The sequence below is a fragment of the Lycium barbarum genome, chromosome 4 (assembly GCF_019175385.1).
Source record: "Lycium barbarum isolate Lr01 chromosome 4, ASM1917538v2, whole genome shotgun sequence".
Lineage (NCBI taxonomy): Eukaryota > Viridiplantae > Streptophyta > Magnoliopsida > Solanales > Solanaceae > Lycium > Lycium barbarum.
This window is the reverse complement of record NC_083340.1, coordinates 117,765,641-117,778,767: the sequence shown is the minus strand read 5'-3', so window position 1 is coordinate 117,778,767 and position 13,127 is coordinate 117,765,641. Positions and strand designations below refer to the sequence as shown.

Genomic DNA, 13,127 nt, shown 5'->3' with positions numbered 1-13,127 from the left:
ATGTCTAGTACTCTAGTAGAGGCTCGGAGATACGTATGTGTGGGTGTTATGGTCTCATGATTTCCCTCATTGTATATATATTATTTTGATAGCCGAAGGGCTTATGTTTATAAATGCAAATATGTTTCAACGTGGAAATGGTTTCTCTATGATTAGAAGCATGAGAATAACGAATGCACACAGGATAAGTATGATGAGCATTAAAATGAGTGGTGCTCGGTAGTTAGCTCCGAGTACTAGTCATGGCCCCTCGTCGGGTCGTGACAGTATGGGTTGAAGCTCTTCAAGTTATAAGGTATGTTCTTCATTCTATTTCTTATGATGAGTTGATTTGAAGGTGTAACAAGTCTTAAAAAGTGAAAAGACTCATGGTGGAAGGTTCTTAGGTGTTGAGTTGAAGTTATTGGCTATGAGCTGAATTTGAAAGAAAGTTTTGGACTATTTTGAGTCTAATTTGAATGTAATCTCTTGACTATGGTATTGTTTATGTTGATATTGATGTTTTGTAGTTGGGAGGAAGTATAGATATAGGAGAAATACTGTCCAATTTTTGTTAGCTCACCTATTAGTTTAATTTGACCTTATAAGTGTATCAACAACTTAACCTTAGTGTGAATTATTTTGAATGTAGCTTTGCAAGCTCGAGAATATAGACGTTGAATGGATAAGTAGACAACGAGGTATGTTAAAGCTGCCCCTTTCTTTCTTTTTGGCATGATCCTTATGAACAAGACGTACACTTAGCATTAAATCCATAATGGTTCTGTTCTTAGAAGTTAAGGGTGATCCGTTTGATTAATCTTCTATAATGTTATCTTCGGAAAGTATTTCTTTAGATCCAATATGATCTCTAGAGTTACTCGTTGATGAAAATGCTATCCCATAATACTGTTCGGAGGTATAACAACCTTACGTCAATCCAACATATTCAGAATGTACTCTTATCATGTTTATGCATTGCATTTCATTTATATATATATATATATATATGCATATACATACCTGTGTCCGCTTAGGTGTTATATATGCATATATTATGTACTATATATATATATGTATGAGGTATGGGGAAGGTGACGGCGTTATATACGCACTACCACCTGATTAGCTGGTCATATGATGATAACGATGATGATGCCCACAGAGGCCGATATGATATGATGGGATGCTTATGGAGGCTTGACATGCATTATATACGCATATACATATATGTATGACCTCATGAATTCATGCATAGTATTTATGTATATTATTGACTCACAGAGGCAGTTCAGACATACATGTTGCTCTCATATACCCTATGTTTCTTATGTCTCTTTTATATTACTTTCATGCCTTATGTACTCAGTACTTTGTCAGTTTGACATCCCTTTTTGGGGGCTCTGCGTTTCATGCCCGTAGGTGCAGATAGACAGTTTGGTGATCCGCCCCCATAGGTTTCCATTCAGTTGATGTTGGAGCACTCCTCTGGTACCGGAGTTTCCGTTGTACTTTTGGTACGTCATTCTTTTGTGTATATATGGGTATGTAGCGGCCTTGTCCCGACCTCTTTATGTTAGATACTCCAGTATAGGCTTGTAGACAGTCATGGTTTAGCTAGACCATATCCTGCTCCTTCAGTCTATACCATATTGTGTAGTATTTCATAGTGCCCCATCGGCTTGCATAGTTTATGTTCAACTTAGTCATATAGTATGTTACGTGTTCATTTCTTTTTCAATACAACTCTTATAATTTAGCAGATCTCCATCTGATGATTCTTGAGGTTCATTCTTAATTAGGATTAAAATAGGAAAGCATGCTTAGTGGTGCTCGGAAGGTAGGGCCCGGGTGCCCGTCACGGCCTTCAGTTGGGTCGTGACAGTTGTATTAGCACAAACACTATGTACTGGTAGATATCATAGGCCAACTAAGATTAGTATCATGCAAACATTCCTAAAACCAACAGAATAGGCAGATAAGTACAAAAACACAGAAACAAATAATGTCCTCAAACAATCATCAATCTATCACAGAAATAAGAATGAGTCAAATGCAATGCAATGCAACCAATGATAGTATCTCAACTGTACACACATGTCAACGTCTATTTTCGCTCATTAGTCATGACTTGCAGGGGACCCATACTGTCCATGTACCACTCGCTTCGTATCAGGAGCCTATAACTAGGTCACATCCTCACTCCCTGTTAAATGTGCCTTCAATATATATATATATATATATATATATATATATATATATATATATATATATATAGTGTGTGTGTGTGTGTGTGTGTGTGTGTATATGTATATATATCTGATCACAATATACATCTCACCTTATTGTCCACAGTCAATATGAAATATGATCAGTCAATAAATTCAATGTCAATAAATGCAAGACACCATGCCACAAGTCATAATAGGACTCAGATAATCAACTTAACACAGCATGAATATGCAACCATCTCAATCAACAAGAAGACTATATATTGACTCCTTCCTTCTCATAACACAATAATTTCACCTCAAATTTTGGCATATATAAGTAATGACGACAAGGCCACATAATTAGGAATCATACCAAACTAGATAATGTCCAACCATACGTCATGTCTGAAGACCTATACATGCTTTCACCCATCAATTCTATTACACATAAAATCAACTAATCAAAGTCTAACTCAAGTAAACCATAACCTACCTCAGATTCAAAACTGGAACAATGCAAGCTACTCCGCAAGAGCTTTACCCTTTTGTAATGCTCAAAGTCTAACAATATAACGCTAAGTAAGAAATAGACCTTCTAATCAAATAAGAATAACAATTGGGAAAGAAGACCCAATTACTTCTACCCCTTTCAAATGGGTGAACTATCACTTAATAATGAATTTATCGTAATCTCAATCCCAACAATAATAATCTTGCAATTTATAGGTTTCTAATCAAATTATCCCTTTCAAAACAGATTCTAGGCCAAAGTTTCCATTTTTAATTGAACCCTAAGTCGCAATGTACAATTTTCCACCATAAGTAATCAAATTCCCTTCCTAGAAAGTGATATCTACACTCCTAGGTGATTAAACAAAAATAAAATCCACAATCCACCAATTATTCAAGGTTTTAACAATTCTAGGGTTCTAGTCTTTACATTCACCATTAGAGAATCCTTAACTAGTATATGAATTTAAAGATGATAATGGACTGAACAAGGGAAAAGGTTAAGACTTACCCTCAAAGAAGAATCCACCAAGGCTCTAGGAAATTCGCCTCTCACTTTCTCTAGAATAGTTTTTGGAGTTATGTGGGTAATGCCTCGACGTCAGCAATATAAAAGTGGATTTCTGACTCCCATCAACCGCTGCAAAAGTCACAAGTCTAGCTACAGTGATCTCGCTATAGCTGAAAATACCACCTCTACGGTGGACCTCATTAACTCGCCCGACTGGCCATAGCGGTCAAGACCGCGGTCACTCTATGGCAATCCACCACTCGCTATGGCGGACTTTTCCAACTCCCGAAATCCCACGGTGGCGACCGACACCCTGTTGTGGAGGACTCACTACGGCGGTCCTCGCCTGCTGCAGTGGTCGCCTCCTAACCAATGACCTCTGGTTTTTCTTAACATCAATACAAGGCCCTACAAACACAAACTAGACATACACACCTATGTAAAAACACGCTACAGACTCCCTCGTGGCCTCAGATTTCCCAACGGAGGTCTAATTTACTAAGTCAACCCCCAACGGAAATGAACCAAGTTTTTCAAACAAGCATACAAAATGAAATCAAGCGCCTCAGCTTTTTTACAATTCTAACTCTTTAAGTTTTCATTCGGGTCACTTCTAGTCTCGGAAAGGAAGTAGCATAGGTAAAATGATCAAAATTCCCATAATGACCTAGCGGATCGTTACACCAGATACCAATTAAACAATCGTTCGTCCTCAAACGGACAACGGAAGAAAACAAAGGGAGAGGTACCAGACTTAGTGAAAAGTTGTGAATACTTATTAAGCATATCAGACTCAGTCTCCCAGGTAGCTTCCTTAACGGGACGATTCTTCCACTGAACCTTCCCAGACGCTATCTCCTTAGACCTGAACTTACGAACCTCTCTGTCTAAAATAGCGATAGGCTCCTCCTCATAAGACAAGTTCTTATCCAATAAGACTGAATCCCAACGAATGATGAAAGAACCATCATTATGATATCTTTTCAACCTAGAGACATGAAACAACAGGTGAACACCCGACAAACCTGGAGGTAAAGATAACTCATAGGCTACCTCCCCACACGGTCAAGAATCTCAAACGGGCCGATGAATCTAGCATTGAACTTGCCCTTCTTACCAAACCTCATCACACCCTTTATGGGTGATACCTTCAATAAGACCTGTTCCCCAACTATGAACTCAAGATCTTGGACCTTTCGGTCCGCATCTACTCTGAGGTGCAAGGATCTTATCCTGAATCACCTTAACTCTATCTAATGGATCTCTCAAAACGTCAGTACCCCTTTGCCTTAAGTCAAATGCATCAAACCACCTAATAGAAGATCTACATCGCCTCCCATAAAGAGCCTCAAATGGAGCCATATCAATGCTTGAGTGGTAATTATTATTATTATAAGCAAACTCTGTCAATGGTAAGAACTAGTCCCAATGACCACCAAAATCAATCACACAAGCTCGGAGCATATCCTCGAGAACTTGAATCATCCGCTTAGACTGACTATTTATCTGAGGGTGAAATGATGTACTGAGATCCAATCGAGTGCCCAACTCGACCTATAAAATCCTCCAAAATCGGGATGTAAACTGTGTGCCTCTATCAGATATGATGGAAATAGGGACCCCATATAAATGAATAAACTCACAGATATAAATCTGGGCCAAATTCTGAGCTGTGTAGGTGATTTGAACCAGTACGAAATGAGCAAACTTAGTCAACCTATCAATAATGACCCAAATCGATTCAAACTTGTGCAAGGTCTTTGGAAGACCAACGATAAAATCCATGGCTATCCTTTTCCACTTTCACTTAGGAATGGGCATCCCCTGAAGCATATCCCCGGGACTTTGGTACTCGTACTTTATCTGCTGACAATATAGACACTGAGAAACAAACTCAACAATATCATGCTTCATCCTAGCCCACCTGTAGTGTCGCCTCAAGTCATGATACATTTTGGTAGCACCAGGATGAATAGAATATCTAGAACTATGGGACTCCTCCAAAATCGTCCGAATTAAGTCATCAACACAAGGAACGCAAATACGTCCCTTGATTCTTAAGATCCCCTCACTGTCAATCATGGTCTCTTTGACCTCACCACTCAAAACCTTATCACAAATCTTGCACAATCTTGCATCCTCAAACTTCTTTTCTTTAATCTGGTCCAGAAGCGATGATCTTGCTTCAACACAAGCTAACACCCTACCCGAATCGAATATATCAAGCCTCAAGAAGCTGTTAGCCAGATTCTAAACCTTCATGTCTAACGGACGCTCCAAAGAAATCAGGCAAGCCAAACTACCCAGACTATCCGACTTTTTTCTTAAGGCATCCGTTACCACGTTTTCCTTACCATGATGATATAAAGTGGTAATGTCGTAATCCTTAAGCAATTCTATCCATATCTACTACCTAGAATTAAGGTCCCGCTGAGTAAACACATCCTAAAGACTGCGATGATCGGTGAATACGTCACAATGGACACCATAGAGATAGTGCCTTCAGATTTTCAAAGCAAATACCACCGCTGCTAACTCTAAATCATACGTAGGATAGTTCTTTTCATGAATCTTCAGCTGTCTAGAAGCATACGTAATAACTTTCTTTTCCTGCATCAACAACACACATAAACCAAAATGAGAAGCGTAATAATAAAGCACAAAGTCCTTGTCCTCCACAAGCAATGCTAGAATCAAAGTTGTAGTCAATAACGTCTTGAGCTTTTGAAAGCTCTCCTCACACTCGCCAGACCACTGAAAAGGTACTTCTTTTTGAGTTAGACGGGTCAAATGCGAGGCAATAGAAGCAAACCCCTTCACGAACCGACGGTAGTAGCTAGCCAAATCCCCGAAGCTGCGATTCTCTGTCACTGAAGTGGGCCAGCCCAATCTCTCACTGCCTTAATCTTCTTAGGATCCACCATAATCCCCTCCTTCGAAACCATATGCCCAAGAAAGATATAGACTCAAGCCAAAACTCACACTTGGAGAACTTAGCATGTAACTTCTTGCCTTTCAGCAACCAAGAACAATCGTCAAGTGTTTCTTGTGATCCTCCCTACTCCGCGAGTAAATAAGAATTTCATCAATCAACACTATTATAGAAAAATCCAAGTATGGCTTAAAAATGCCATTCATCAAATCCATAAAAGTAGTTGGGGCATTAGTAAGCCCAAATGACATAACAAGAAACTCATAGTGCCCATATCGAGTCCTAAAAGCTATCTTAGGAATATTTTTGGCTCAAATCTTCAACTGATGGTAACTCGATCTCAAGTCAATCTTAGAGAACACAAAAGCCCCCTGAAGCTGGTCAAATAAAAAATCAATATGGGGAATGGGGTATGACATTTGGCATAAATATCTAGATTTAGTGTCATGCTCACTCTAATTCTTAGCACGTTAATCATAGTTTTTAATGTAAATTGTTGATATGAGCTTATGTTTGGTATGCTTGCATGAATCAGTACAACAAAGGCAAATGAGGGGTAGTTTGAGCATTTTTTGATTGATTCTGAGGGTGTGCACGTTGGTTAAATGTTGGGAAGGAAGTTCCAGCACTTGAAGACAGAATCTAACCACTGAAGGGTCTCATGCACTAGCCATGCGTCACACAGCCATCACACAATAGCTCTATCCCTGAATCTCAGACAGGTCATGCGCTAGTCATGCGTCGCGAGAGCAAAACACAAGGAAGATCATGCGCAGGCCATGCGTCGCATAGCCAGCACACAAGAGGCGTCAGTAATCCTAATTTGATCGGGATTGGGCCAACTTATCTCATATTCGTCCTAGCTTATAAATAGTCATTTTAAACATTACATAGTTGGCTTAGACGATTTTTGAGACTTGTGAAACTCTTTCTAGGTTTTATTCCTCTTCTATTATTTTTCTTTCTACCTCTTTTTATGCTTTCTATTGAGTCGAGGGTCTTTCGAAAATAGTTGTCCTACCTTGGTAGGAGTAAGGTCTGCGTACACTCTACCCTCCCTAGACCCCACATTGTGGGTTTTCACTGGGTTGTTGTTGTTGTATTATTTTTTTTAAATTGAAACCCTATGTTATTCATGAATTCTAGCTTCTATTATGGAATCATGTGTAACTAAACACCTTAATTCTGGGGTTGTGGTTTAGCCATGAATATTGACGTTTGACAAGTATTTTAATCTTAGTAGCTTGTTCGTATGCAATTGTTTCTTTACTTCTGTGCTTAATTTCTCGATTGTCCGCACAACAGTTGAGTTCTATTTGTTAATTGATATACGTGCTCCCGAAAGACATTGTTAGTTTAGAGAAGCAGTAAAGAGATTGTGATTTGATTATCCCTATAGTTGGGCTAGGATTTGTGACTAGGATAGGAATATACTTAGTTACTGCAATCAATTACATATAGTGCTCTTATTGCATTCTTGATAAGTCAATTCCATAGGAATATAGGAGGGGAATTATCTTGAATCGGCGAGTAGTAGTTCAAAAGAATACTACGATATTAATAATCCGATTAATTAGTAGTTGTGAACAAAGTTATTAAGGTAGGATGCTTGAATGGCTCAATAGGATTGGTGAACCAACCATGACCCTGGAATATTTCTAAAAGCTTGATAAAAGCAACTCTAAAATACGTTTGCCAATTCTAGTTTATATTGTTAGTATTTAGTTTTCAACATTAAGTTAAAAAACAAACAAAGCTTTTATTCATTACTTGCATAATTAGTAGCAATAGTTTATTTTTGTGAAAGTATTGGTCATAAGTCTCTGTGGGTTTGACATCCTATTTTATATAATCACTATACTACTTGTACGACCACGTACACTTGCGTGTGCATTTGGACGCAACAAGTTTTTGCGCCATTGCCAGGGACTTAAAAATTAATTATTTTTACTAGAGTAAATTGTATTGCTTTATTTATCCAAGTATTAACGTCTTGATCTTAGCTGCTATTTGATTGCAGGTACTTTAATCGAATGCAAAGGACTGTGAGTCAAAAAGAAATTGAGGAATTCGATCCTGAGCCTGAACATACTTTCAGCCGACGCAGGAGAGACTTGAACTTATTGCAGAATCCACAGGATTTAGCTGAATTACCTGTGGTCATGGCTAATAATCCACCAGCAAATGTGTGAGAGGTTGCAGTGCCTCGTGTGGCAGATGTAACTTCAATCATTGTCAGGCCCACCATCGAAGGGAATTTTGAGCTAAAGCATCCTATGATTCAGCTACTTCACTCTAGTGGGCAATTCACGGGAATGTCACACGAGGATCCTCAGCATCACATCCATACTTTTCTACAGATTGTTGATACTTTTGTTACTAAAAGGGTCACTAAAGAATACGTGAGGCTGGCACTATTCCCCTTCTCTCTGTTGGGGAATGCAAGTAACTGGTTAGTAGCAAAGCCCGCAAATTCTATCACTATGTGGGATGATTTGGCGACGAAATTCTAGTTAAGGTTCTTTCCACCAGTAAAGACAGCTCGCCTCCGAAGGGAGATCATGTCATTCAGGCAGAAAAATGGAGAAAATTTGTATCAAGCATAGAAGAGGTTCAAAGGTCTTCTCAGAGATTGTCCTCACCACCATCAGACGAATGAAGTTTTAGCACACACATTTATTTAGAGTCTGGATGCCCAACATAAGTCATCACTAGACACTGTTGTAGGAGGGAAGGCTCTTGATCTGAGCTATGAAGAATTATTCACATTATTGGACAGGTTTACTCAGAGCACTCCAGACTGGCAGGATGACACAACTAGCAGTTCAGCTAGGAAAGCACTGAGTGATTTTGAAGTGGATAATTTTTCGACACTATCATCATAGATTGATGCCCTGCGCACTGAAATTAAGAACTTAACTGCTGTGCAAGCTCAACCATAGGTGCATGTAGTGCAACAAGTCATCATTTTTTGTGAAGTTTGTGCAGAAGGTCACACCAGTGATGTATGCCCTGAAAATCTCGCATCCATATACTTTGTGGGTAATGAAGTCAAGGAGCAAGGAAACAAAAATAAATACGGGAACTCTTACAACCTGAATTGGAGGAATCACCCGAATTTTCGGTGGAGTGACAATCAAGGAAATCAGAAATAGAACTATCAGTCATCACCTATTCCTCACGCCTCCGCGAACAGTATAGAAGAGATGATGAAAAGATGATGAGTGATATGCAGAAGATGATGACCGGCCAGAAAAAGTTGATAACAGATAATCAGAATCGCGATTTGGTGGTGAGAAATTTAGAAAAGCAGATGCGGCAGATAGCTGATGCACAAAACACTAGATCACCTGGAGCACTTCCAAGTGATACAGTTGTCAATCCAAAGCTATGTAATGTTGTGACTCTTCGTAATGGGTGAGAACTAAAGGAAGTGGCTCCAAATAAGGCAACTCGAGTAAAGCTAAAAAAGAGAAGATTTTCGAGGAGATGATTGAAAAAGAGAGTGTAGTCAAGACACCAGTGGAAAAGTAGCCACAGCCCGTGGTTGCATAGCCACCACCTCCATTCCCTCAACATTTGGCAAGACAGAAAGAAGAGGCTACTTACATGAAGTTTCTTGATTTGCTTAAGCAGGTACATGTGAACGTCCCGTTGGTTGATATGCTGCATGGTATTCCAAAGTATGCTAAGTACATCAAAGATATTGTTGCAAACAAAAGTCGATTCACAGAGTATGCTATGGTTGCACTTACTGAGGCGTGCACTTCTCGTATTCAAAATAGGTTGCCCACAAAATTGAAGGATCCCGGAAGCTATGAGATTGAGATTTCTATTGGGAAGCAGGTTGTTGCTCCAGTACTATGTGATCTAGGTGCAAGTATAAATTTGATACCTTCATCTATCTTCAGGAAGCTAGGTTTAGAAGTGCCCAGACCAACCACTCTAGTTCTTCAGCTGGCAGACAGAATGTTGGAAAGACCCGAAGGCATTATTGAAAGATGTATTGCAAGTAGGGTGGTTGATAATTCCTGCAGACTTCGTGATTTTGGACTTCGAGCCAGATCCGGAAGTCCTATTTATTTTAGGGCATCCATTGTTGGCCACAGAGAGAGCACTTATTGATGTAGCTGCTGGGTAGCTCACCATGAGAGTACATGACAAAGTTGAAGTCTTCAATGTCTACAAGGCTCTAAAGATGCCTGCAATCTATGAGGAGTTGTCAGCCATTACTATTCTGAATGATGATACACGAAGGCAACATCACTTTTCATGATCCTTTGGAGAGAGCCCTAGTGGGTGATGATATTTTTGGTGATTTCAGAGGTGTTTGAGATGGTGCAAATTCTGGATATGGCAAGAATTTATATTCGTGAGGGTGAGTTTGAGCCTTTAGACAGAAAAATAGGAGTAGCTCCAATGTTGTCAATTGAAAAGCCTCCAAAGTTGGAGTTGAAGCCCCTACCTGCACATCTTAAATATGCATTCTTAGGCGAGGGTGATACCTTGCCAGTGATATTAGCTGCAGAATTGACCGACGAAGAGGTTAGTGTTTGTCTAGAAGTGTTGAAGTCTCACAAAAGGGCATTGGGGTGGCAGATATCTGATATTTAGGGAATTAGCCCCACGCTATGCATGCACAAGATACTCATGGAGGATGATCATAAGCCTAGCGCACAACATCAAAGGAGACTGAATTTTGTGATGAAGGAGGTTGTCAAGAAATAGGTGATAAAGTGATTAGACTTCGGCATTATTTTTCCTATTTCGAATAGAAAGTGGGTGAGTCCGATGCAGTGTGTCCTGAAGAAAGGAGGGATGACAGTTTTGACAAATGATAGAAATGAGCTCATTCCTACTAGAACAATCCCTAGATGGAGAATTTGCATGGATTATTGCAAGTTGAACGAGGAAACTAGGAAGGATCACTATCCCATTCCATTCATTGATCAAATGCTAGACAGGTTAGCTGGGCAAGAGTTTTATTATTTTCTAGATGGCTATTCTGGCTACAATCAAATAGCTATTGCTCCGAAGGATCAGGAGAAGGCCATGTTTACATGCCCATAGGGCACATATGCCTTCAAACGCATGCCATTTGGGTTGTGTAATATACCTGCGACTTTTCAAAGGTGTATGATGGCTATCTTTTCAGAAAGGGTAGAAGATTTCGTAGAAATGTTCATGGATGATTTTTCTGTATTCGGGAACTCTTTCGAGGTGTGTTTGAAGAATCTAGACTGAGTACTTGTGAGATGTGAAGACACTAACCTGGTCTTGAATTAGGAAAAATATCAATTTATGGTCCGAAAAGGTATCATCCTTGGGCTCAAGGGTTCAAAGAGAGGGCTGGAGGTTGATCGTGCTAAAGTGAAAGTCACTGAGAAGCTACCATCCCCCATGTTATTCAAGGGTGTGCACAGTTTCCTCGGCCATGCAAGATTCTATAGACTCTTCATAAAGAATTTCTCGAAGATCTCTAGTCTGATGTGCAGGTTACTTGAAAAGGAGATGAAATTCCTATTTGATGATGCGTGTATCAAGGCCTTCGAAGGTCTGAAGAAGAGGTTGGTAACTGCACCAATAATCATACAACCTAAATGGAACTTGCCCTTTGAATTGAGGTGTGATGCAAGCGACAATGCTGTCGGAGCTGTGTTGGGCCAGAGAGAGAGAGAAAGTTTTTCATTCTATCTGCTATGCTAGCAAGATGTTAGACGTTGCCCAAATGAATTACACAGTAACCGAGAAGGAGCTTCTAGCTGTGGTTTATGGTTTTGATAAGTTTTGATCCTATCTTGTTGGGACACATGTTATTGTATATACAGACTATGTGGCCATTCACTACTTGTTCAGCAAGAAGGACGCTAAACCCAGGTCAATTCGGTGGATTCTTCTTTTACAAGAATTTGATATTGAGATTAAAGATCATGAGGGAGCTGAGAACCAAGTTGCAGACCACTTATCCAGATTGGACAATCATAATCATTTCGTGGAGGATGTTCAAATTCGAGAGTCGTTCCCTAACGAGCAGCTATTTGCTATTCCTGTTGCTGAAGTCCCATGGTATACTGATATTGAGAACTTGATAGTAAGTGGGGTGTACCCACCTGAAGCCACCTCATAGCAGAGAAAGAAGTTGTATCATGATTCACGGTTTTACATATGGGATGACCTGTATTGGTTCAAGCAAGGGTCTGATCAGTTAGTGCGGAGATGCATTCCATAAATCGAGGTGAGTCAAGTGCTGGAGAGTTGTCATTCTTCCCCATACGGGGGGCACTTTCAAGGTGATCGTACTGCGGCTAATGTATTACAATCGGGTTTCTATTGGCCTAATCTTTTCAAAGATGCTTATGCATTTGCTAGAAGTTGTGACAGATGTTAATGAATAGGAAACTTCTTTAGGAGGCATGAGATGTCTTTGACATTCATATTGGATGTAGACATATTTGACGTCTGGGGCATTGATATTATGGGGGGCCTTTACCACCATCCATTTGTAACAAGTACATTCTGCTTGCTGTAGATTATGTTTTGAAATGGGTAGAGGCAGTCCCTCTTCCAACCAATGATACAAATGTGGTGGTGAATTTTGGTGTGAAAGAACATATTCGCAAGGTTTGGAACCACATGGGCGATGATTAGTGATGGAGGTGCTCACTTCTGCAACAGTTTGTTGAAGAACCTTTTGGCGAAATATGGGGTGAAGCGTAAGGTTTCTACAGCTTACCACCAACAAACATGCGGACAAGTAGAGGTCTCAACTAGAGAAGTGAAGCAAATCTTAGAGAAAACTGTGTATTCCCAAAGGATGGATTGGGCAATGAAGTTGGATGACGCCTTGTGGGCGTATCACACGGCCTACAAAACCCCCACCGCAGCTTCTCCTTATAGGTTAGTTTATGGGAAGACGTACATCTGCCCGTTGAGCTAGAGCATAAAGCATATTGGGCAATCAAAAAGCTCAATCATGATATGA

At 39.9% G+C, this 13,127-nt stretch overlaps 1 protein-coding gene and 1 pseudogene across 1 annotated transcript; both read right to left on the bottom strand.

Annotated features, from left to right (window-relative positions):
- Positions 1-5,016: 5,016 nt before the first annotated feature.
- On the bottom strand, positions 5,017-6,158 carry LOC132637700 (uncharacterized). Its single transcript, XM_060354754.1, has 3 exons — positions 6,111-6,158; positions 5,737-5,823; positions 5,017-5,373 (listed from the first exon to the last, which is right to left on the bottom strand). The coding sequence occupies exons 1-3, from the start codon at positions 6,156-6,158 to the stop codon at positions 5,017-5,019; spliced, it is 492 nt and encodes a 163-aa protein (XP_060210737.1).
- Positions 6,159-8,695: 2,537 nt separating this feature from the next.
- LOC132638967 (small nucleolar RNA R71) lies at positions 8,696-8,789 on the bottom strand (annotated as a pseudogene).
- Between the last annotated feature and the right edge of the window lie 4,338 nt (positions 8,790-13,127).